Source organism: Salminus brasiliensis, chromosome 4, assembly GCF_030463535.1.
Source record: "Salminus brasiliensis chromosome 4, fSalBra1.hap2, whole genome shotgun sequence".
In the NCBI taxonomy this organism is placed as follows: Eukaryota; Metazoa; Chordata; class Actinopteri; order Characiformes; family Bryconidae; genus Salminus; species Salminus brasiliensis.
In genome coordinates, this window is record NC_132881.1 from 45,891,330 (window position 1) to 45,919,074 (window position 27,745).

General features: G+C 37.2%; 1 protein-coding gene across 2 annotated transcripts in view; it reads left to right on the forward strand.

The window, feature by feature from the left end:
* The window catches only part of galntl6 (polypeptide N-acetylgalactosaminyltransferase like 6), a 248,123-nt gene that overhangs the window by 19,879 nt on the left and 200,499 nt on the right, over positions 1–27,745 (forward strand). For both annotated transcript variants that reach the window (XM_072678571.1, XM_072678572.1), the window contains exon 3: positions 26,242–26,350. In XM_072678571.1, the coding sequence (XP_072534672.1) occupies positions 26,242–26,350 (109 nt within the window). The remainder of the gene's footprint in view (positions 1–26,241; positions 26,351–27,745) is intronic.

The following is a 27,745-nucleotide window of genomic DNA, read 5'->3' on the forward strand; positions in this document are numbered from 1 at the left end:
CTATGCAGGAGTTCCCTGCTGCTGAACACCTTGCAGAGAATGTAGTACTTTTTCAGATGTACAATTAGTGATTGAATAGCTGAGATGGAACACCTTGAAATATCAAATATTGTTAGATATTTATCTGGGCTGACTGGATGCATCCGAATTTTGCATAGTTTTAATGGAGCAAGAATATACATTCAATCTAAATATGGACATAAATGATTTATTTGTGTATATATAGTTACTGTATATTTATTTGTATTTTATTTTTGTAAATGTAATTTTAATGCTCAGAATCACACATTTGGTGTTTGGTTTTAGGCTCAAAATGTAACCAACAGGGAGTTGGTTAGAACTTCAAATTGATTACATTTGCTTGAATCAATCTTTGGCCTGTTGTGCACTGTTATATCATGAATGGCTCAACCATGACGTATACCTTCAATGCAAAATACCCCCCCGACAAGGCCTTTCTTCGTGTTCTGTTTTCCTTTATTTTCTATTATTTTTTAGAATGGCTTTTCAGATAACAAAAAAAAAAACAGAAAACAATTGCAATTAAGGAAGTAATCAATGTAGCACACTTGAGTGACTTGCTTTTAGTAAAGTTTAAGACACAGCAAACAAAGGACACTGGCAGCAGACTTTGATTTTTCTATTATTTCTGCCTTAGAGCAGAAACTTTGTATTTTGAACACGTTAAGGTATGAGAGGAATTATCGATGGATTCTCAGAAAACAAATGGACGATGCTGAAGACCTTCAGTATAACTGTAACTCATTACCTACAATCTGTAATGGCTTCTGCAATCTTTAAATCAATGCACTGAACATGTATTTCCACAAAACAACAAGTCAATGAGCTGTAAATGTGCCTTTTTGTAATAATAATTCAGTGAGATGTATTTGCCTGAATACATTTTCTTTTGACCATGAGTTTCACTATCCAGTACTTTTGGGATGAGTTGGGGCTAAATGCAATCAAATACGCACAGCTATGGTCTTGATTTTAGAAGAAATTATGAATGAGTAGGTGTCCCTACAGTGAATACCAGCAACAGGAAATACAGTAACAGTAATACTAGAACATTAATACTTTTGTTTAGATAACATACATTCTTAGTGTTGCATTTGTATCCAGTTAATATTTAGATTAGTTAGGTTCAGTCATTCTACAATAAAAAAACAAAATGAAATTTTGCAAGATTTAATGACATAAAAGTTTTTGCTTTCAATTTTCTCATGGAAATCCACAATTTGTTAGGCTGTCGATGAGTTGGTGTGAAATGCCCCAAAATCAGTCTAACACTTTTCTAACAACAGGTCATAATGTGCTACCATGAAAAGCCACAAAATTGGATTTTTAACCATTATGAAAAAGCAGTGCATTATAACATGGTTATTAAGAGAGGGAACAATAACCTTGGAAATGCCTTCTAAGGCCTGAGGAGAGGGCATCGTTATACAAAGGCCAAGCAGCAGTAGGTCTCATTAATCAAAATGGCTGGAGGCCTGGGAGTGTTGTTAGTTTTCCAGGGTGAGTTATTAAAGAAGATAACAGGGGTGAGTGCTCTCTACCTCAGGCTTTTGTGCTATTTTCAGATTATAATTGACCCACCTTCCTTTTGACACACCTGAGTTACAGTACCTTAGTGTTAAACAAGGAGTAGAATTTGTTTCCTTTGTTTTAAGTTTGTACAGTCAACGTCATTGTAATGGCATAGGTAGCAATTTTGTATGCTGTAGTTTGATGCAAGTTCAGAAGAAATTATTTAGATACGTTATATCAGATAATCAATTTGTTTTACTCAATGTGAAATCACCTAACGTACTGTTTATATTGTAAGCATAAGATAATTATATATATATATTTTTTATTTTATATCATGTTTTTCAAAAATATTTTATATAATTGAATGTATCTGATATATTTTGATTATTTTTAAATCTCAGTATTTAATTAGCATTACCTACCTTAATTCTCTATAGAATATTCTAATATTAAAAACAACCAGAACCTCTAAAGCTTCCCAACACTGATTCAATGATGTAATTATACAATTATATAGTCATTTCTATAAAATTACTAAATAATTTAATTTCATTAATGATATACAGTAATTTCTATAAGGTTTATGCAAAGGATTTCTATCTTCAGAGATAAGTATTTTTGTTGATAAATGATCTTTCTGATCTGAAACAGAGATGCTTGTCAAATTTAGAACTCTGTGCTTTGTTTGATAAATGGGCCCCCATGTGGGACCTATGTGAATTAATGCTATAAGCCTCCCTTCCAAGCACACCTGTAATCTAATTGCTCTAGTTGTGAGCAAAGAAGCTCTTTAATCTGAAGATAAAGTGTCTACCTTGGTTCCTCTTGTCAGTACACACAATATTTGTAACTACGATTGCCGGAGGTGTTCATTAAAGGAGTAATATAGTAAACATTTATTATGTCAGAAAGAGCAGAGTGTGCACCATGAGCTGAACAATAAGTATGTCATAGTGATGAATTGGCTGCATTTCCTACAAGGCTTTTTCACCCCACCTTCTTCAGCCAGTGGAAATAATATTGAGTGAACAATTACGCCTAACAACATGGACAAAATTGGTAAATTTTGAGGTGAACCCTACTTTTTTATATAAAAATGCTTTTGAGAATTATGACACGTTAGACGCTGTAAGTTATACTTCTCCTGACATTTGTTGTTTTCAGCTACATTTAAACTGTAGCTATTCTGTAAATCTTTATATATTGCAAATATTTAATACTGCAAATAATAATAATAATAATAATAATAATAGTTTAAAGCAATTTCCTTCTACCACTGATATGATTACAGTATTATTATACATCCCTATCAAATACTTGACGTACTCATATTGCTGTTGTTTTACTGTGTGCAGCAATATGATTAGCTCTCACAGACTCTGTATTTCTGTCTTTGGTATCCGCAGTCAGGCTTGACCCCCTGGCTTGAGGTCAACAATAGATTACTGAGGATCAGCACCCTTCTGACAAATGTAATTTTCTGAAACGTAATGATGGTCACCTCCTGCTCCTCCATGTTGCTCCCTATCTTGAGTCTTTCTCTCTCTTACACAATACAACTACCCAGCTGTGCAACCTACATCTCTCTCTTAAGCATGCAGTGATTAGATTCTGCTTGACCCGTGTTTCCAACATCACTCCGTACTATAAATACCTCATCAGTCTCACCCTGGAGTTTATGACCAGCTTTTTGTCAACTATAAAGAAACAGAGGGGCATTGTATTCTGCTTTGTGTGTTTTGATTATTATCATGTGATTCATATAAATGCTAACTCTGTAAACTGCATGGTTAGTATGCATCATTATTGATTACTATTGTAAATTATTTAGTCATGGCCTTAAAACTCACATCTGTATTTAGGTTGGACACTCTGAAGGGCCCTTTAGCGGGGATGTGCCAAATCCTGTTTGTGGATGATTCTGATTTAATTTTCTTTATAGTGAAACTAGCTGATGGGCAAGTTGTATTAGTCTTTGTTTTATACGAGAAACTCTCTCTTTGTTGGATATACATTTCTAATATTTTGCTTTTGCTAAAGTTGCAATATCAAAGCATTTTATGCTGTTCAATACACACACAAGCATTCAAATACTTTGTGAATGGACTAACTTGCTCATATTTCCATCTAGAAAATTGACAGATTTAGAGCATATTGACCCAAATGTGTGTCTATAGTGTGTCAAATAAAGGTGTCTATAGTACAAGTCTGCCATTTTTGGGCTTGGCCGATCCTTTAATGGTGTATTTAAGGTGTTAAACATAGTAATACATAAGGTTTTAGGTTGTTGTCATGATGTTTTTTTTTTTTTTTTTTTATATTATTATCACATACATAGCGTTTCCTTAGGGAGACTGTGGTCCCCTGACACATAATCCCAGCACCTAGGATCTCTGGCAAGCTCATGCAGCTTGATTGAGGTTTTTGCTGGTGTTGCAGCAAGGAGCTGGAAAACAGCTAGGCATTTCGACCTGCATCTCCCTGAAGCTCTCCTGCATATGCAAAATGCATACTATGCTTACTGGCATAAACAGACTCGTGCACTGTTGAATACACACGGTTGCCTGCCTCCTGCGCTGAAAACATCTCAGCTACTACCTTGATGCTATTAAGCTCAGTATTGTTTTGTACAATCATTAAGCTTAGCTTTTCAGAGACAAAGTATCCAGGATGCTGTTTATCTTTGAATGGCCCATTTATTCATCGTGAATGAACTTTTTTAACCTTGATTAATGATGCTGTTAGACTGATGATATCTGCTTCTGTTGGATCCATTCGAATGCTTTCCTTATCCAGTGGTGAGCGCCATATGTTGGCATTTGGTTTTAAACTATTATAGTAAAAATGGATTGTCATTACAGCAGGAAACATGGAGGTGAAAGTGGTGCTCTCTTTTTGAGTTTTCTTAACACTCATGTGTCTGTCCTTAAGATGGAATGTAGAAAGTCCATGTGTGAACCAACTAATCATTATGAACACTGACGCTGCAACCTTGCCAGCAGCAAAGAGAGTGAGTTGCTGCTGAAAACAAGACATTAGAACATGCTGTGTTGTTATATCGAGCTTGAGAACAGACATAGACACCTCCGGCTGACAGTGAAAGCATGCTCTAGTGAGACTAGACAGGAAGAAGAGCTGTAAATGAGGTGAGACTGGTCACTGCAGCAGTTCCAGGTTTTAGTTAGCTAATTGTTGTAGAACTGCATTGTCAAAACAGGCAGTGGTAGGTTTTTTGCTCACATACATAGTTTTACACAGTAAAATGCATTGACAACTGTCCATTAGGTTTGGGTGGAGTACTCTAATACTATATATCGTGGTATTTAACAAAAGGCTGACAGTTTTTTAAAATGAGGACGGTCTTTCAAAATGTAGTACATGACCAAAATAAGCTCATTCCCCCATGTGCATTTAAGAGAGCTACAGGGTGGGGGTGCTGTTGTTTTTTACAGATTGGTAATGTGATGCTCTAAAAACAGGTGGGGGAAAAATAGCCCACGGTAGTTTCACATTTAGTAACGCTGAGTTCGACTGAAAAACAGAGCAGTGAACTAGTCTACTCAAAACAGTGGAAAACACTCCCAAGACTGTTCATGCGACCTTTTGCTCTCAGATACGAGACTTTATTTTTTTAAACTTGTGTGATTTGTGGCCTGTGCTGTGGGATTTAGCCTGCTATCTACCTTATCTAAGTCCACACCAGTCGCTCGACTTCGCTCTCTCACACACTCAAGTTTCTATCATCAACCCTTGCTCAGCAGTTTGATATTCAGTGGAGCTGTGGCTGAGCTAGTTAAGCAAAGGCTGCTTAGCGAGTGGGCTACAGATTCAAAACCAAAATAACTATAATAAATAATTTTTGGATTCACAAAGAACCACTTTTACAAAAGAGCTGTGAGTATGAAGAATCTTTAAATTGGTATTGAACCTTGACATTAATTTTTTTAAACCTTTAAAAGGTTATTCACCCATTATGGCACTGCTCAAAGAATCACTGGTAGCACCTTAATTTTTTTTAAATGTGTAGTAATAAAAAGTAAATACAGAAATAGAAATAAAGACATCAAAGATGCCCAGTTTTAATGACCAGTGCAAGAAGAATGAGGATGTGGATGAATGTTGAGATGTTGGGACATTGATGTACCACTGTAATGCTAGACTGTAACAGGACTGACTGTGCCAGTAGCCTTATTTTTGAGCTTCTTGAAGCCAACAGAACATAAAGTTTCCCGCCCTCTTAGTTATCGTGGCTAAAAAGCAGCTTTTATATTCTGGATGGCTTCCATAACACTTAGTTGAGAGAGTCAGATACCCCATTCTGACATGATAAATAAAACACACACAAATAAACAAACAAACCTCTCGTGCAGGCAGTGAGACGGCCGCCGCAGCGTATTCTCAGCATCCGGCCCTTTGAAGCATCAAAAGTGAGTGAGACGCTCTCGTTCTGCTGGCTGGAGTGTCAGCCGCCACGCTCAGGCGGAGCATCGGAAACCAAGAGAGAGGAAGCAGCTTTAGCATCTCTTCTGAGACATGAGTATCTCTCCACAAACGCTGCTTTGATCTGGCTTTTAATAACCTTCACTTGTCCTCTCATTGTGCCTCTGCACAGGAACAAAAGGCATCAAACTCATCCAGATGTGACTGTTTCCCTTTTGTGGGGTAACTTCTCTAAGTTGGCTTGCTTGTTAAGGTTTTCACTGTTTTTTAAGTACGTTTCCATTCTCTTTGTTTTTCGTCTTTGTTTGTCTGTGGTTGTTGTGGAGTCAGAGAGAGGCACTGAAAAGTATTTCGTATTCATGGTGTCCTGGGGTGTTTTAAGTGCTGAAATAAATTGGAGAATAATTTTGGCCCAAAGCTTTTTCTTATTTTTTCCAATGGTAGCCTTCTGATGGATTAGAGAGAGAGACAGAGTGACATGTATGCTCAGTACATGTTGTTTTGCTGTAAGCGTGGTGTGGAGAGAGGTCTGTAAAAGCAGAGAGCAGCATTGGAATAATAAAGCACCTAAGGAGTCTATAGTTATGTCGAATATATTGTTGTATTTGCCTGCATTGATATACAGTTGATTTTGATTATTTATGGCTGTGGTTTGTAGGGAAACAATGCTGTGTAAAAGGAAAACCCAGTTTCTTCTATTTTTGCATATTAGTCACATTTAAATGTTTTAGATCATGCAACTTATTTTAATAGAAGACAAAGACAACACAAGCAAACACACAGTGAAGCATTTAAATCCTGAAGGAGAATGCCCACCTGTTGGTTTGTGACCTAAAGCTCAAGCGCAGTTGGGTTATGCAGCAGGACAATGGACCAAAGCAGACAAGCAAGTCCACCTGGGAGTGGCTCCAATATTTTGGAGTGGCTTCAAAGATTTAAGTCAAAGTCCTGACTTGAATCTTATTGAGATGTTGTGGCAAGACCTTAAATGGGTGAAAACCCTCCAAAGCAGAGTGGGCTAAAATTCCTTCAGCAATATAAAAAACTAAAGTTATCACAAACACTTTGTAGTTGCTACTGCCAGAACTGGCACAATCTGCTTTAATAGTCTAGGTGGGCAATTACTTCACATGAGTGGTATAGTTTTTGAATAAATCCTTATTCTCAGTAAATGGAATGATAATTTACCAGCTGCATTGTCTGTTTTCCCTCGTTATCTTATATTACAATTAGATGGATGATCTAAAACATATATATTAGGGTTGCACAATATTGGACAAAAAATGATATTGAAATATTCTTCGATAATTAATACAAAGTAAAGAAATGCAGGAATTTTCACCAATAACCATTAATCATTTCACTAATAACCATGTCATGTTATTAATAATGCACTGTGTAAAATATAAATTATATCTTTAGCATATATTTAGCCTCTGGTTTAGAACAGTGCAGAAATTTGTTACCAAGCATCAAAGATTTGATATAATGCACCTGACATCATCCTGCAGTGTGACAGTTGTGCATGCACACATTGCGGTGCTAAAAGTTCTAGTTTATATGTGACAAATATGCAAAAATAGAAGAAAATGCAAAAAGGACTTTTTCAGGGCAGTGTGTGTGTGTGTTTGAGGAAGGGGTCAAACCAGAAACCAGGTTGTTGTGCCTAGTACCATGCCTAGTACCAGTGCCTAGTACCAAACTCTTTTATAATGAAAAAAAACAACCTAATCTCTGTCCTTAAAATTCTGAGCTACATTCATTTTAGTAACAAGAGGTTTGAGAGAAATTTAAAACACTAAAATTAATAGTAAAACCTCATATTTTGCCAAGATTTAAACACAGATTCCATGTTGGGCTAAAACAATATTGATGATAATGAAGAGGTCTAGATCTTCTAGATCTTCCATAGGCGGAGGAGGAACCGGAGTTCAACTAGTTTGTATTTTGGTAGGAAGAGAGTTTGTTAAGCTTGCCACTGTGGACCGTGCTAGCAGATTTTAGCCTGTAAAAGAGTTCAGGGAGAGGAGATTTTGAGCTGAAGATGTTAAGCTTTACTCTGGCTGAAGTGAGTGGTTTTGGTGAGGGAAGATTTTGGATGTGAGGCAGCTGTACACACACACACACACACACAAATAATAGTTGATAAAACAAGTGTATAGAGCAAAGTGTAAATAAGAAAAAATGTGATTCATTTTACAATTTAAATTATTTTATTAAATAATTACAAATAAAAAATATGTAATTAAATCATTTGTATAATTACTCATAAAATAACCATCTACATGGTCATATATGAGGCTTTAGTTCAAGATATGAAGTGTAATACATATTATTTGTGATTAGCTGAATTAGTCGTAGTTTTCATGTTAAATGGTAACAGTGGTTTTGGGCAGGTTTTGCATGAAATAGAGCGCATTTTATTATTATATTAAAATGTTATTGTGACACACCCATAAATATTTTTACAGGGGAAACTCATATTAAAATAATCTCTTAAAAATATTTTAAAGCCTGTATTTGCTTTGCATAATTTGCAATAATGCTGTTGTAGCAGAAATCCCATAATACTGAATACTGATTGTTTATAAAAAGATATAATACTCTCTAGGAACGGCATAATCCTTTCTAGATTACACATCGCCATAGATAATTGGATCATATTCCTGAGCACTGATTAACAGACAGATGCAGATTTAAGTTTTATTGCTGAACAAATGATGTATAACAGATGTGCATGTGCTGGATTATGTGAATTGTCTGTGTGTATGCATTTTTACCATGCATCTTAAAGATGATGTCTGGTGATTTATAGATTAGTCATGACATGGTTATACCACAAAATAATCATAGCAAATGTCTCCTTTAAAGCTTCTTTTTTACCAGTAGTGCTGTGGTCAGTTAATGAATTACCATTTGTTTACACAGACAAGCAAATCCAGCTTGCTTGTATTTGAGACACACATCATAGGCGATATTCACAAAGCATCACAAAATAGGACAGCAGGTCCAGGAATAGATGTGCTACACTCCTCACAGATCTCCATCACTGTTTGGTCAAAAAAAAAACACTGCAGAACTGAGATGCTTTGTGAATACTAACCCTGATTTTTCTTTGACTCTATAAACATTTAACTATTGCAACAGTCAATGCACAAATAGGTAATTCATTCACACCCAGAGTGAGACCACAAACAGCTATACTTGGAAAGGCATTCAATCTAAAGTCTTTAAGACTAATAGCATAAGATAAATGACCTCAGCTAAGGTACCTAATATACTCACATTGTTATTTCTCCTTGTGAGCATGTGGGAAGAGTAAGTTAGCGGAGAGGACAGTTTTACTCAGTTGCGTAAATGTATTTTTTAACCACTAATCTAATTTTCAGCACTCTCAATGCAGTTTCTCCAACAGTGGAATAAGAGGTGGGCAATTTGACGATATTTTATAATTTTGTGATAAGTTTTGTTATCATGATACACATTACACTTTTGTAAGCATATAGAGGATATTGTCTGTGTTTAAAGAACACTGATCAACTGCATGTTTCATTACAAAAGTTAATTAATTAAAGTAAAGTAATTAATCTGGTGTAATTTGATTTAATTGCACTGTTAATTACACTGATTCAGTGCAGCACATTCTGATTAAAACTCACTGTATGCAGCATGGGTATTTCAATAAATATTGTATATCGGGAAAGAGTCTTTAAATGTTGTTATATAATATTGTTACCATATCACCCACCCCTAAGTGAAATCATTTCTCACAACACTGTATCTCACCTGTGCAAAAGAATCTTAAACACTCTCAAACTTTACCCAAATACATCCGAGCACACGGATCACAACACCAAATGAAGATCCTTTGATCACTGGGAAAATACTGATGTAATAAATGATAAATACTGTATGTGAATGAATAAATGACAAAATGTATGCAGTTGCTTTAAGTTGCACCCCTTATGACACAGATATGCAAATGCACAGCTTGTCTAGTGCCTGTAGAGAAGTATTGCCAATAGTATAGAACTCTCTAGAGCAGATAAACATTGGCACCATGCCTAATGCCAAGCATGGGCGAGATGGGGTATAAAGCCCCCCAGTATTGAGCTGTGGAGCAGTGGAATTGTGTTTTCTAGAATAATGAATGGAGCTCCATCCAATACTTTTGGAATGAGTTAGGGATGAGGTGGGGTGGTGATCATCCAACATCCTGACTTCACTAACGCTGAGTGCTGAGTTCAAATCCTCACAGCAATGCTCTACTCCCACAAAAGCAGGACGTCAATTTTTAATACCCTTGATTTCAGAAGAAACAATTATTGAACAGGTGTCCCAATATTTGTCCATGTAGTGTATTTGTATGCCAATAGTAATGGGAAACAAAAATATGCTTAATTAAATGCCATTGGGACTGCAGGGTTATTACTTATTACCCTACATATATATTACATACTAGCACCATTTGTACATGTCACACCTTGTTGTTTTAGCTTCAAACTAAATTAAATATGACAAAAAGTTTATAGACAGAAAAAAGTTATCCTGCACTAGCTGGCCCTATGTAAAAATGTGATCCCCCTTACTCAGTCAACCAATTAATCCAATTTTGTTTTGGACCCTTCACATTCAATCTGGTGAAAGCCGCCATGGTAAAAAAAAATTACTGTACCAGCAGATTTTACAAACGAGAATGCAGCAGACTCACCATAACTGAGGGAAATTTCTGTTCCATGTTGTGCAGGTTTGGAGTAAAGATAATGTAATCAGTCATTGTGGGATTTACCTGTTGTGTTTAACAGTGTGCAACATTGTGCTGTCATCTGTCTCAGCTTTCTCAGGCTGCTGCTGTCCTATTCCCTACATACTGTTTCAGTTATCCAAGGTCATTCCTTTGTCTGTGCACTAAAATTCTCTCCAAATATGTTAACTTCTTTTATCCTAAAGTAGTATCAGCCTAATCAGTACAGTTCAGTTGTCTGTGCAAGTTGCTGTTGCTCTGCTTTTTGCTTGTCTGTAAACAAGAATATGGTTCAAGGTGCTTTAGCTCATTGTGTTACAGAAAGGTGCAGGTTTCTGGGTTACTAGGGATACTAGGGATACTGACACTGGCAAAATAATAACTGGCCATGTGCCTGCTTGTTATGGTTATAATGCAATTAATTTTCTAAGAAGAAAATATTATACAGCCTTTCTAGAGTACATTGCCGCATAAATGCAAAAGGGGCTCTGTTGTCAGACCTGCCCTCAGGCCAAACACTAAACACAGTTAAACAGTTTAAACTAGCAGAGATTTAATTACCGAGGTTGCCTGAGTTGGCTGGGTTATATATTTAGTGATGAGCATTCTTCACACAAAAGAAAACACACACACACAAAAGTTTATTTACTAATCACTCATTTAGGTGCAACACAGAGACTGCACACAATGGCCTACTTTTAACAACATTGTCTGGACAGCTTGCTCATTATGTTGTGCTTGACCATATTATCATGACAAGATGAGACAATCAGTCATTTCATTAACTTTATTTATTTACACTGTGACCCAGATAGAGGCACGTGCCAGGCACACTGTTCACTACAGTGCAGTTATTTCACTCAAGTTGCCTTTCCACTATCATTGCAAGATCATTTATGCTAGTGGTACTAAATTGGGTTTACAAATTTAGGTTAGCACTACGTTACCAGTGGTACAGGTTAGCATTTCATTGGAGCTGTTTATTTTTCTAATAAGATGATACAAATCAAATGATTTTTTTTTCATGTTCAATAACAACTAGACACAGAATGTATTATTTATGTTTATATATATCCAACGTTTGCATGTTTTCAAACAATACATGACCATAATTTCCATAACAGCCTGTGATTTCTGTTAGGAAGTTTTTGGAAGGTAACACTTGTTTATGTCAAACCATGAAAAACAAAGACTGAGCACATATTCATTTGTATTTAAAGTGCATCTCAAACTAGCTGTTATGTGGTGTTAGGAAATCCCTGACTTTGGGTCTTTTTTCCTGATAATTGTCCTTACGACTTAACTAAAGTCGTGATGATAATGACACCTGGTGAAATGACAGCTTTTAAATTTTATCATCAGCATCTTTAGACATTTAAGATAAATTATAACTGAACTTCTACCTAAAATTAATGGATGATGCAGAAGAGCAGTATCCCTTCAAAAGCTTTACAGTACAATTAAGTGCTACTTAATATGGAGGGCCCCTGACATTACACAGTGTTAGATAAATACACTGCCCTCCAGAAATACTGACATTGTTGGCTTTTTTATTAAGATGAAAACCGTTCCTCATGTTGAGAATTGTTATTTATGTGTGTGTTTGGGGAAGTGGGCAATACAACATTTTTAGCAATTTAACAGAAATATTGTCAGCATTAAAAAAAACACTTACGAAATACACGTTTTCACAAATCTGGCACCGCTACTGACTTTTATCTGTGGCACAGTGTAGTGACATATATTATGTATTGTGAAAATGTCATTAAATATTATGATATATTTTCCGTAGTGCCCAACCTTATATGTGGGCGTACATATGCATGTGTAAGTTTCTCTTATGAATGTTATATATGAGATAAAAGCAATTATATGGAAATTTTATTTTGCAATAAAAGACAGTGTTAAGCAGATACAAGATAATAAATGCACTTCAATTTCAGCAAAGCCATCAGTGTTTCACACAAAGCAGCTTTATTTGTGGGGAAGGGCTTTACAGAAATAAAAACCGAGGAGCAGAAAGCAATAAAGTGTGCCATAATGATGAGAAATCTGCATCAAACCTAGGGTCCGGATCCAAGAAGCTGCTGAGCTTGAAGCCAAGCGAGTTGGACCAATGAGTCGTGTTTTAAAAGCAAAATACATCACAACAGAGAGGGCTAACGAGAAGAGGCTGAGCACAGCATGCTTAAATGTGCATTTCAGCTGCTGTCAAACCCTACATTCAGTAGTGCTAATTAGATTTTCAGGGTGCACTGTGTGGTGCATTTGCCTCTAATCAAAATCAGTCAACAACATCAGTCAGTGTTGATATTTCCAGCTATTATTATCAAGACTATGGATGTGACCACATGTAACCATATTTGTACAACTTTCACATTATCCTCCCATGGCTGCACTGTATCAATCAGAGATGTGCAGCTCAACGTCCACATGTTGCTGACTCATGAATCTGTTTACAGTATGATGTGGCAAATAGGGATAGTGGTGGTGTGGAAGGATTCTGTGCCACCATCTAGAGGTTGGCCTGTTTTGAAACATGGTTAACAGGGATGTTGTCTTCTAGTCGGCTAAAGGGTCTAAGGAGAATACTTTTTTTCTCTGTGGTACTGCAATTGTGCCTGCATTGCTGTCTTAGCTTAATTGTAAGAAAATGAGTTCTTGATGAAGATGTATGCTAAAATGGAGCATTTTCCTACTGAAAGCACATTGAAATTGCCTTGTTTATATGAGCAGATAACCACACTTTTCAGATGTATACCAGACACTAGCTCTGTTGCCATGGAAATATTACCAGTGTCATAGCAACCGTAACTTTCTATTGAAGCCATCTTTGATTTACCTGCTCAATTCATGCTACAATGGGTTGTATCGATTCTACTCAATTTAATATTATGGCTTTGACAATAGTCTCGTCTGCCTCTTCCTCAAGTAGTGGAACACATAACCCACAGTAGAGTGAACAGGCATTGTGGAGTTTTCTGGGAATCTTTCTAGAGCAAAGAGTTTTAGCAAAATTCAAACACAGAAAGAGATTACATTTAAAATCACCAAGTTCATCAACTCACGTACGTTAGAGAGATCAGCATATTACCATTTAGAGGAGATTTAGAGGAGAGTCTCAGGAGTTGGATGAAATAGCAGCACCAGCATGTTCATTCCTGGACGAAGAGACATTTGTTTTCATACTGAGGATGTGTTAATACGCCAGTGATTTTTAGATGTCATGAAACCGTTATGGACTTGCTCAGGGAGCATATTCCTCTCAGTTGATCTTAATGTGTTAGCCAATGCTATTGAAAGAAAGTTTTTATTTACACTTTATTATTCGTTGAAACAGTTTCATGGAGTAAGTATACCGTATTTTAGTCTGTTTCAACCCTCTTGGTGACATGCAGGAGACCTTTTTGCGACCTGCAGGGAACCTCTTAGTGACCTTGTCTGAAAAGCAGAACCTTTTAAGCCCTATTCAGACGGGATTTATGTTACATGGGGAGATGGAGTAATGTAAGTTTACTACAGGACGTCTGTAAAATCTGTGACTGATTCGCACAGAAGAAATCTCAGCATGAATGACTGAGATGGAAGTGGCTACTCATTTTACGCACTGCAGCCACCTCCAAAAATAGTGATGATAACCAATCTTGAAACCCACTTACATTAAATAAATTGTGTTATTGTGATAACAATATGCTGTTAGTAATAAACACTGATCAGCTGCAGGTTTCATTACAAACAGTATAATTAGACTTGTTAATTAGATGAAGTGCAGCAGGTGGTAAAATGTAAAAATCACTGTGTTCAGTACGGGAGTCTCTGAATGGTAGTTTTTAAGAATCTGTTGCTACTGATGTTTTTAGCCTGTGATAAATATTGTGTATCATGAAAAAAAATCTTTAAATATCATGATATGGTATTTTTCCATATCGCCCAGCCCTACTGAATAGTGCACTCCATAAAAATGAAATTCTACTAATAATAATATTACTCCCCATGTAAAACTAATCCTGTTTACCTAGGGTTTTAGAGACTATTTTGAAGTCACAGCACAGTTTGTTTTGCTGGACAAGACAACTTGCACAACAGTTTGTATTTTGTTGTTCTAAATCTGCTATTAAATCAGCTTCTGATTTACACAACTTGTAACACAATTTGTCGATTGTCCAGCGTCTTTAATTTCTGAAAATTTCTTACTTGTTTGAAATTAGGCCACAGACATCTACAATCCTTTCTGGACTGCATGTACCAATTTTGGGCAGTCCTTCTTAAAACAAAATAAAAACTCCATATAATAAATACCAATATATATTATTAATAAAACACACCTCACACCAATATCTCTCTGTACTCTCTGTATACACACACACAGAAAAAGTTCATTTATTAGAGAATTCCTGCATTCCATCTCAAAGTGTGCAGTGGTGTTCCCCGTGCCAGCTCTCTGATTACCACCACACTCCCAGCTCACCTGTTTTTTTCATAACAGCAGAGCGAAAACATTCAAATCACTCCAGTTTTCATCATCTATTCATGACTTTCAATGAGGTGCAGCCAAGAACCGAGGTAGATGATGCCCTGACGGCTGATGCCTCAAGCCTTTTCACTCATCATCATCGCAATCACCATCATTGTCATTGTTGTTATGGTTGTTGTCTGATCTCTGGATGAATGAGCTCTTTCTCCTTGTTCTTACCCGCACCAGGAACCTAAAACCAAATGAAGTAGGTCAGAGCATGCTGGTCTCCACTAGATTGGACATTTGTTTGAGGCCATTTCATCATGGAATGCGCCATAACAGCCGTGGCTCGTGTATGTCCAGGATACCAAACATGCTATGATGTGCAGATGGCAATCTCATTAGCAGAGCGTAGGTGATCGTTCATGCTTGGATAATGAATGCATCCTGCAGTCCCGATATGGGCTTAGTGCTGGTAAGTTCAGAAAACATAGAGGTTAAGTGAGGTTTACCAGCAGGAGAACTGGTGATTACTACAACGAAGGACTTAGTTCTTGACAAGTGAGAATATTTTTGATATGTGTTGGTGGTCAGTCTGCACTATTTTAACTGATTCTGTTTATTTTTTTGTAGTTTTCTGGCACAAACATCATGTAAATGGTACTGTACCCTTCCAGCACACATCTTTTGGAAGGAATGCACAAAAAGCTGCTGTAAATCAGCATCTCTACCTGTTTGCTGGTCTTTTTGCAGGCTGGATTAAGTGCTTCCAAAGAGATTCTGTTTACCCACAGAACAGGCCGGACTGGTGCTCACAATGCCAGTGAAGGAGCAGTGGTCGATGGACAGCCTTACATTTAAAAGTGGTCAGAAGAAAAAATGAATAAATATATATATATATATATATATATATATATATATATATATATTTTTTTTTTTTTTTTTTAATTTTAGACAGCGCCTCTAAACGACATAATTAGATAGCAGTGCTGGCAAGCGCATGAAACAGCTGCTCGCTTATCTGTGCAGAAAAGAAAGAGATGAAAGAAGAGGGGTGTGAAATGAAGTGAGAGGCATTGTGTAAAATACAGGGTTGAAATGTGGGAATGAATGATTATTCACAAATGTGGTCTTTGCAGGCTAGTGCTGCACCAATTGCTTCTTTTGGAGAGGAAGGTTTTAAGGCAAAGTAACGTATGGAGACGGGCTCTGCACTTTAATATAAGCATTACAGAACTCTGACTTGGGGACAGGTACAAAAATCCTTTGAAATATATCCCATTATAACTGGCTGCCACAGGAACTAGGCCTGATTCTAAGTACTTTAAAGGTAGAAGCTAGCTCTCATATGTTTACACAAGGCTCATGTTGACTAGCAGGAGAAAATGTTCAATTAGAACTCTGAAATAAGAAAACTGAAATGGCCCCTGACCATGTGCATCTTCTTCAAACCCGTTGTCGATAAAGCAGCCCAGGCCCCTTTAGGAGGCTGTTTGAGAGTAAGTGTGTATAGAGACAAGGTGTGTAAAACTGTATCAAGGCAAGGGGCAGGGGCAGGAGAGTAGGTGCTATTTCATGTTTTTTATGTCTTCATTTCTTCATTTCATGATGTCTTCTTTCTGTGTTTTCAAACTTTTGACTATATTGTATTATGAACTTTCGTCTTATTAAATGCTTAAGAAAGTCTCTCCGTAAGCTTGGGGGATAGACAAACAATTTTGTCTGCAAAATTATCATAATAAATGATATTATCATAAACCAAATTCAGTGAAACGGGCCTTATCCAGCAGGAACCTCAATAAACTTCAACTAGTTCAAAATGCTGCAGCCAGGGTCCTTATTAAAACTAGAAAATTAGATGATTGTAAAATTCTTGTATTAACATATAAAGCCCTACATGACCTCGCTGCTGAATACCTGCAGGATCTTATTACATATTATTAACCATCAAGAATACTTAGATCTCAGGGTGCTGCTTCTTAGTAGTTCCCAAAAATCAGAAAACCTCAGCAGGGGAAGAGCCTTTTCTTATAAAGCCCCCAACTCGGAATAACCTTCCAGATAATGTTCGGGACTCAGACACAGTCTCAATCTTTAAATCTAGGCTGAAAACTCATCTGTTTAGTTTAGCCTTTGGTAATTAATGTTTCCCCTTAGATAAAGGTTGTAGGTCCAGGGGTTCGTGGACACAGCGAATTGTAGTATACTGGGATTCTGGAGCTGTCGTCTCGCTGCTTGCATGTGATCACTCAGGTTTGTGGATGGTGAAGCAGATGGACGCTAGCTAACTGTCTCTTTACCTTCTCCAAGTAAATGGTCACCCAGTCCGACCTGCTAGAAGACTGCCCGCTGGGGTCCCCTGTACCTGAGTCAGACCAGCTGCCACCTACCAGTCCGGCCAGCAGAACCGCCAACCCCCACCACCCATGCCAGACCAGCAACCTACCACTGCTACCTGTCTAACGACCATGTTAAAACCTAAATGGATTCTTAACTATCTGCCACTTATATTATTACCACTATTACCCATCATTACTCTGACCATCACTGCTGTGACTATATTACATTATACTACACCATGATTATTAAATTATGAGCAGGTCAACAGTATAGATGGTTTGGTAACTTTTAGCAATAATTTATAATTAATTCTGACCAGAGGAGGACGGGTCGGGTCCCCCTTGGGAGTCTTGGTTCCTCCCAAAGTTTCTTCCTCCAGCTTTGAGGGAGTTTTTCTTTGCCACTGTCACCGTTGGCTTGCTCACTGGGGGTGTTTTTATGTTATTTATTTTTCTTTTTTTCTGTCTTTTACTAATTACTGAGTGTGCAAAGCTGCTTTGTGACAACAACAGTTGTAAAAAGCGCTATATAAATACATTTGACTTGACTTACCCTTATCCATAACTTGCGTTTTCCCTCTTAGTTATATAATTACCAACTGGGCTAATGTCTAGTAATCATTTATAATGACTAACTATGTTCTGCACAGATGGCAAGTAGCACTGCTAGCATTCAGTGGTTCTTCACAGCTAAAATTTTGCTGAACGTGTGCGTTGGCCCTTCTTCTGGACAAGCTCATCTGCTTTACTGCAGTTTCTTTATTTTTATTTAATTTATTTATTTGCATTTACCCCAGTATTCTTTGTTTTTTCTCTTTTAAGGGAGCAGTTTCTGAAGTTTAAGACATGACAAGATGTCCTGGATCCATCTGTTGTATGACGAAGGAGAAGCAGATTTAAGACTTGAGCAAAATGACACATCTCGCAGCATTCTTTACCAGAATTAAATTTTGCCAAATCACATTGAAAGTAGTGCTGAAATACGGCCTTGAAAGATTATATAAGCTGCTTGAGTTGCTCAGTTGGCTCAGCGTTCTCTTCCATGTTGCTTCCATATAGGGTTATTGGATTATGGAGTTACAGGGCATGGGACTACACTTGCGATAGAATGTTTTAAAGGGGACAGCATATGGATACACACAGTGGGGAGTATTAATAAAATATTATATATTATATATAATCTTAATATTATATATAAAAATTAACAGATTAAAAAGAAAATCAAAATAATTAATATGGGCAGGATTCCATCGATTAGAGGTTCTGAATGTCGGTTTTAATGAACTTCCCATTAATTGCCCAACCCTAATTCAAAGTATGTAGTTAATTAGTTGCAATTAATGGACCACAAGATCGAAGTTGAGTTTTACATGTAAATATTCATAAATTGTAAATATTGTAAATTGCAAATTTGAACATAGAAAAAAAAAAATGTTTAAAGCCATCTCTGCAGCTGCTTCTTTCATGATTCAGGACAGTTAGTCAGAATAGCTACCAAATACAGAAAGCAGAAACGAATGCCACTGTAAATATCTATGTATTTTTATGTATGTTTAATATATTTAGCACAGAAGACTTAGGACTTTTTACTGTGCTCTTTGTAGCAAATTTAGTGATTTAATTCAGCGTTGAGCACCAGTTGATCAGGTCACTCTCATCTAAACATTTATAAGGGGGCTTTCTGTCAGAACACTGAGAACAGCAGCTAAGACAGGCAGAGGTCAAAATGTTTGTCAATGTGTGCCATAAATCTCACATCCAGCAAGGGTTTACTTCCCCAATACTCTCCCATGATGTCTTTTCCAAGACTCCTAACTCTATATTCTCCTGTATAACATAATTAAAATATATTCTCTGGATAAGAGAATCAGATAAATACTATAAATGTAAATATAAACAAACATGTAGCTCTACAAACATGCCAGCAAGAGCTAAGCTACACATCAGGATGCAAATATAACCTTAGCTCAATCATGAACTAAATGTTGTCTATGAAAGTAAAGCTACTTAAGGGAATGCTACACATCGTAATGACAGTTAACAAAGAATATTCCTTTTACTCTGATCTTTTCCTCCAGAGCGCACAACTCTCAGAAGAGACCTGAGTCAAGTGCTTTCTACTGATTCAGTCATGTATAGAAATAATAAAGACTAAAACTTCCAACTATTAGAGCATGTCAGCCTCACACAGAATGGTGTACATGTCGCCCTCTCTCAGCTTTAAGTGCAGTATCCATTTCATTCATTTATTATTTAAATGTATGTTCATAAATAATAATCATGAATCAATAAGCGTCTTGTGTAGTCTAGTTTCAGAAAAAAAAACGTGTCTAAAGCAAAATAATGGATCTTTTTAAACATGCTTGAAAAGTTGTGAAAATGTTTATTTAGTGTATTCCGTGGACTCTGCATGAGCAGTGACTCACTGCTGTATTTGTGCAGATCGAATACAACTACCTACATTGAAATTGAATCAGTACCACCTTCCACACAGGTACATTTGATTTGGTTCCAGAGGCTCTACTGACAGATTTTGAGCTGGATCAGGTTCAGCCAGCAGTATTTGATCCACCTCAAAAAGTAGAACTGTAAACATGGCCAGACTCTGCTGTGTATGGCATAATGAGCTGCTGCTGCTTCTTCCTGCCCAGCGCAGGTGCAGCACACCACAATCGATGTCTTACAGTACATAAACAAATATTTCCATGGAGAGATTCACTGTAGCTCTGTGTGTGTTGGTGTGTGTGTGTTTGTGTGTGTGCTGACTCGGGTGTTTATAGACTGTGTGTGGGAGAGTGAGTTTTTCCCCTTTCTTCCATTGGTACAAATTGAACTTAAACTATTTCTAGGGGCGCACCCTGATTACTGTAAAACTGTCTAAACTGACAAATCTACCAGGTTGGCTCTGCTATTATTCACAGCAGCACATGTGGTGGTGAGGAAAGAAGAAGGAGAAACAAGGACAGGCGTTTTTATAATGATGCATTGGTAGACACTCAGGGCCTAGGGTACATTTTACTCTCATATTTTTTGCCATTGATTTCTGTGACTGGTTTGGTTTTATTGTGATAAAATATACAATTGTGGTTTAAGTTAGTGGCAGATTACATTTTGGATACATTTAGGAAATTTGTCTTATTATAATGTATGATTCTTCTTCTTCTTCTTCTTATTATTATTATTATTATCATAACTCCTGTGTTTTTTTTGTCAGTGTCGCCTTTGCTTTGTTAGTGTACAGACGTCACTCCAAGATCTTTCTATTTTGGGACAAAGATGTGTGAAATAAAGCACTGTGAAGATGGAACCTACCACAGGTTTCCATTGGTCACTCTAATTAAGCAGGACATTGTGCAGGCTGTCACCCTACTGCTTTCTGGCCCAAGCTACTAATTGCTAAATTTACCGGAATTGGTGTGGAGGAAGCAAGGGTTGACAAACTGCCAGAAAATGGCTAAATGTGGCTGCGAATCTGAATGGCAGGAATGTCGAGACTGTGGGAGGGGGCTGGGGTGGAACGCTTAGATGGTGATGAACCTTTTTTCATTTATTAAAGGACCCTTTAAAGCTCAGTTGCTCAAACATCAATTTGAGCTTTGAGCAGCTTCTGCTTTGAAAGATGGAGAAGTGTTTTGGGTTGTGGAGTTCAGAATGTGCTTGTCATGGTTTTGTATTTTGATGTAGACAGACTAAGCTAATTAGCCTAAACCTGCTGCTTGATAAAAAAGATGAGAAGTACAGAAATAACTCTACCAGTTCATTTCTGTATTTTGTGCTTGTGTTAATGGAGGTGTTTATGTGTGTGTGTGGAGACTGTAAGTTAAGTAGCTGCTAGTTACTAGTCTTGCTGTATTGTGCTGTAAGTACTGCCAGTATTGTAAGCTGTTTGTGGTGCATGCACTTGCATTGTCCTTCACTGTCTCTCAGACTGTCTCTCAGCATTGCACACTTTGTAGAACAGAAGATAAAAAGACAATGCCAGTGGATGCTTGGACACTTCACTTAGTTGGGTGTCTGTTAAGTTGTTTACCCTTGTTTTTGAAGACAAACAGTGTTTGATCTTGCTGTGGCCCAAGCATAGATGAAAACTGAAGTCTGAAGTATATGATTGAAGACTGAACTTAGAGCAAGAGTACTAAAGAAATAAGCAGAAGAGTGATGTTCTTATTGGAATGGCCTACATGAAAATTTCAAATATATGCCATATGTTAGAAAATATTGTATTTTCTTAAAAGCAATACACACTTTATTGACAAAAGTATTGGGACATCTGCTCATTCATTGTTTCTACTGAAATCAAGGGAAATATATATATATATATATATATATATATATATATATATATATATATATATATATATGTCAAAGTTTTTATATATTATACATCTTAGAATCACTGTCATACAAAAACCTTGCATCTCAAAAACAGCTACTTTACAGGCTAAAGAAAAACCTTAAGTTTTAATAGTTGTTAAATGTGATACATAGTAATCAATATGTACAGCTATTAAAATATATGCACAATACTTTATGATATACGTGCATATATGGCCATATATCAGATTTGCCTATGGATGAACAGCTTACTGTCGTGAATCATTTAGGTGTAAACCAGAGTGAATATTTAAAGGTGTCTTCTAGGGTTTCTCATGCAAGTGTGTTTGTGTGTGTATGTGTGCAAGAATTTCCAATATGTATGCAAAAGTATGTTTTATTAGCTCTTTAACTACATGTATTGGCATGGAAATGTTTCAGCATTGACTGGGAATGAATTTTGTGCTTAGTGTGCCATTTTTAATATCCTTTCTTTAAGTGTCCCTTCCCGCTCTCCTTGATTGCTTTGGAGCAAGCACAGGGCAGTAGAGCGGGCGGTCGAGGTGCCAGTTAGCTTAGAGAAATTCAGACCTCGTTGTTACCAGAAATGCCCTGGAGGCCAGGTAATGAAATATTTCCAGCTGCTTTTGACTCCGTGTGACCTTGCCTTTATGAGCTGGGCATGAGCTCCGTCTCCTCTGCGAGTTGAACCCCTGAGCAGTCTCAAAACTTTCCTCGCGAACAGCAGAAGGGGAGAAATTACCGGCCTTAATAAATAAAGAAGCGGACCAAAATTGTGCTCTCAAAGAAAAGAATTACCTTTTGGCCGAGGCAATTATTTCGTGTCAAGCTTTGGAGCTATGCAAATTACTCTGAGCGTGCTCTCTTGAAGAGCGCCTGCCATTACAGTAATGACCTCGCTTCAGTTCCACCTGTGCTGTGCCACTTAGCCTCCCCGTCAGAAACCACATTGCCGATGAGGGAGTGTGGTATCTAACATGGCTGGCAGCAGTAGGCCTTCAGCTCAGGCAGTTGGGATTTTCTTCTTTTACTTTCATTCTCATCTCAGCGCACATGAGTTACTAATTTTCTTGATACCTTTTAAGCTATACCCGTGATTTTTGTATATTTTTGAATATTGAAACTCTATTGCACATTCAGACCTTTTGCTAATGTTTCAGCCACTTATAATTATATATATAGTTATTTAAAATCATGTTTCTTTTATTTTTACTTTGTTGTAATTTTGTTTATGAGTGAATAATGTTACATTTATTGATGCTAAATGTCATCAGACCTATTTGTGAATGCCAGATAACATAAAATAAGATAAATGGATGCTGGGAATGATTATTAATCATACTCTGTCACTGGATGCCACTGAAAGATGAACCAGCACAGCTTCCAAAGACAGAGAGCATCTAATGTCACAATATTCATACACATTAATACATGCCAAAAAAGGAGAGAATGGACAAACAGTGGATCAGAGCTCTCTAGAGCCCCACTTTTCTGGTACTTGCTAGCTTTTATTACACTGATAGATGAGGTGTCAGAACAACAGTGGTGCATGATGACCCCCTTAGACATCATCTCTGTTTTCAATATAAAAATTGAGAGCTGCTCTGTGCTGTAACTGGGAGTTGTCTAATGCAAGTAGCAGCAGCAACACCAAAGAGAAATTAGCTTACGGCAAGTCTCCTCGTTGCAAATGCAAAGACATGAAATCCTCAAACGGCATCAAACGAGGAAAGAAGACGAGCAGCATGCACATGCGATTACTAAAACGATTACAGGCTCCTCTTAACGTGGGAAAACCTCCCACACAACCATAAACTGATCAGAGCTGAAGAGAAATGTGTGTCCTATCCTCAAAACCAAAGCTGTTGATAGTTGTAAGTATAATGTTTTTAATTAGATGAATATCTGTTAAATTACTTCTTTCAATCTCAAAAATCATTAGATTTATTTTCTGTATATTTAATCTCTAATCACAGTTTTTTAAGTCTGCCTTTAAGCAGTTGTGTTGTGTTTGCTGCTTACGATATTTTAATGTACTCGTTTGAAATACACTACCATTTCAGGTTTTTAGTTGTTTTTGTCAACAAGAAGGGTGTTACATGTTGACATTATCTCATATCAAACTGTCATATCAAACTTTTACAGTTTCATGATATTAGGCAGTAGGTACAAATTAAAGGAAACATTTTTCTGAAATGTGATGACTCACTCATTTACTTCAGCACATCACATTGGCATTATATTTAAACATTAGCTAGATCTCATTTACCAATATCTTTTAATATATATAAATTTGTTTATGTAAAAAGTCAGATTCATTATGTGTTTAAAGCTCAGAGTTGTTCACAGCTCTACTCTTGTAATAATTAATCCCATCGTCCTCATAAACTGAACAAATTCTAAATAAGAAAACATTGGTAAATGTTAAAATGTTAGAAAAGTGGGTCTTTTAAAGACATTTCTTCCTACGAATGGTTGGTAAATAAGGCCCAAGGATTTTATTAAACTTTTGTGACGTAAAACAGTTTTGTATAAAATAATCAAATAACCCAAAAAATACACAGCTATTAAAAAGCCGCTATAAAATGTAATGTACCACTAAATTGTTCTTTAAGTATTATAATAGTAGCTTTAATGATTTAATAACATCATTAAATACTAATTTTTTTAGACAGGAAAAAAAGTTTGTGGATCCCAGGGGAATGCAGTGGTATCGTATATTTCTGTATTGTCTGCTTTTAGGTTTAGATCCATGGTTTAAACCCTGCTTCTGTGCACATCATTCTGGAGGAATAGACCAAAAAACATGCTGTAAGATTACTTGAAATAAACTCTTATTTTGCTTTAACTTCAGAAAGATGTTTGCCTTCTCCTGTAAAGTCACCATTTTGGAGATACATGTTTTTCACTGGACAGTGACGATGTGGTAGCTGGGGAAAATTAAGTAATATATATTTGTATTAAATGTTTTAAATACTTACATGAGTAATAGATTTTCTGAGAATGACTTCTGTAAAATAACTATACAGTTACTGGCTAAACCTTGATGTATTGTTAGTGGCTAAAAGGCGCACAGAAAGTATGCATATGAGAACGCCTGACCTGCCAGAAAGATGCTGCAGAGTTGTTGCTTGGTTTATTTATGGCTGATTTGGCAGTTTGGTAGCCGCCATATGTGATATAACTAACTAGCAGTGGAATATGTGTTTAGAACAGACTCGGACTGGAGCGTCCTTGAGGCACAGAAAAATGTGGAGAAGGCTACTGTAGCATGTTTTAGTAAGTAGAGAGAGATGGGGGTCATGGCCAAGGTGCAAAATACGTACCTAATTAAACCTTAGTATCCCCCTGAAGGCCTGGGGGTCCTAGATATAAAGACATATGATGTCATTAAATATATCTATTTACTTATTAAATAGATGCTCAAATACAAATTCAGGGGAATGTTCTTTAGTTTATGCTGCTGTACCCAGAAAAGGGCACATTTCTGTCTTTCTGTCTATAACTTTAGGCTTTCTAGGCTGTAGCACTGCTCTACCATGGGTGGAGCTGCATTGAACTAGCATAGGCTTTCCAACTGTACATCACTTATAAAACCCATCCAAGATGTGTGGAGTTTTCGAACTGAATGGAGAGAAATGAAAAGTTGTAACACAGGGCTACTCATGCTCTGCTAGTTAGCTTAGCTGACACTGGAAGTATGTATATGTATGTATATACTCATACATTTACCTACCCTGTCTGCAATACACTTACAGTGCTGCGCCTTATTTTACTTTCCATGTCACCTGACTTGTGCTATTGTGATGTGGATCGCTATATCCAAAGGTCTCTTCATTTTAACTGAGATCTTTATCGCTTTAGAGGCTCAAAGGCTTATTATTCTTGGTAATGGTAGATAAGCAGCAGGAATTTTTGCATGTTGACGAACAATTTAGACACTTTGAGCTGCTGAGATTCTGCTTGAAAATGTAAAACAGAAAACAGCTTTGTCCTGGGACATCTTAGAGTAATAGTCAGAATCATTTACATGTTGTAAATTGTTAATCTGTCGTTTTACGGATGCGCCGTTTGGGTTAGTGAGTTGGCAGCCAGCCAACATTGAGACAAAGGGACCCTGTAATTGTTGTGAAGTATGCTGTACACTGTTTAAAATAATGTTAGAACTACTGGTTGAAATAACTATAATTTGTGAATGCGAGTAAGCAGAAATTAATTTTATACAGTCAGTCTTTCAGTCAGTGGACATTGACAGTAAACCATTCAGATGCCTGTTAAATGCTTTGTATTCCATTTTACTTTGGTATACCCAGATATAATGATAATGAGGTCAGCAACTATCATGCATGTGGTGTACCTCAACATGCCTCTCTGGTTTCTCTCCTTTCAAGGGGTTCCCATTGGGTTTGAGTGATGGACACGTTTACAGCTGGACCGACGGCTTGAGGAGGAGAGACTGGCATGACAATGAGAGCATCAAGAGAGATGAGCTGCGTGTTGGTAAGTCCACTGCCTGAGAAAATGCACTGCTGCCACCTTGTTTTATTTTTCGTTCTGACTTCATTCATTTGCCTGTTATGCTTTGTTCTCAGATGTGCTTAAAGCTGGTGTTATCACGGTGCAAACGGAAGTGCCATTGATGATTTTTGCTTTGTGGCTTTCTTTTTGGCCAGGACTTTTTCTTGGATTTTCTGCCAGGCTATAAGTGTAAGACTAAAAGGGGCTTTATTGATCCATTTGGGTTTGCAGTATATTTAATAATGTTAGGGGTCTTTTTGCAGCATTACATTATAGAGATATTAGGCCCCCTACAACTAAGGAGATGAATTACTGTTGAAATGCTTGTTGAAGCATCTTTCCTTTTTTTTCTGAAGACACTTTCCTATGTTCTTCTCAGTCGCACTTTCATGCCAAGCGTGTCATCACGTTGCCAAATTCAGATTTTTATAATATAATTTACAGGTATAATTTATCCCTTACCTCACATTGCCCTCTGCTTACAAAGGCAAAGAATTACAGTTAACCTTGAGTCAGGACGAATGCTTTTTGCACAGTTATCGTGTCTCCGTTCCAACAGTTATGTCCAAGATTGAAATGAATGAGACTGGAAGACTGGATGTCCCTCGCTTTATGTATCACATTAGTAAGAACATGTCAGAACACTCTTCTTTTAGACGTTTATATCTCTTTGTTTTAATGAACAGCGACATAGCACTAGTTCAACACCGCACAGAAACCGGAACTCATATCTTGTATAGGTCAAAGTTCCATGTTAGCAGATAAAACCCATCTAAAAGAATAATTAATCAACGAGAACACTTCAGAATGGTTTACAGCTTTATAGCCTTTGGAGTATAATGGAGTCGTAAGTCAGTGTATTAAGCAAAGTGATTAGCAAGATTAGAGAGTGGTTGGCTTCCCTCCTGACTGTAGCCAGGGCCCCATGTCCCTCTGCATATGGCCACCCTGGCCCAACTGTTGTGGGTTTGACCCGTCACATTGGATCATGACGCACAGTCCGCTGCGTCAGAGCGCTTTCAATGCGCACCATCTGTTGGTGACAAATCTTATGATAGCAGGCACAGCGATAAAAGCCTTGCATTTATTTTTCATGAGTCCCAACTAATTTTAGACGTCAGCGCATGAAACCAGGGAATGAATAATGGATCTGTCTCGATCCTCTCACATTAGATCAACAAATTGCTTTCTGTGTGGCTGTAGACAATGGCAGTTTAACCACTACACGTGAGGTGGGATGACTTTCAGCTGTAGGCTGTTCCATGTCATTAGTAGCAACAGTCACTTCTGTTTCAGGGGGTTGTATTTATCGCATGGCAAAACGGGACAACAAGTTGTCATAGCAACTTGCAGTTGTACTGCCTAGGGCTAACTAAA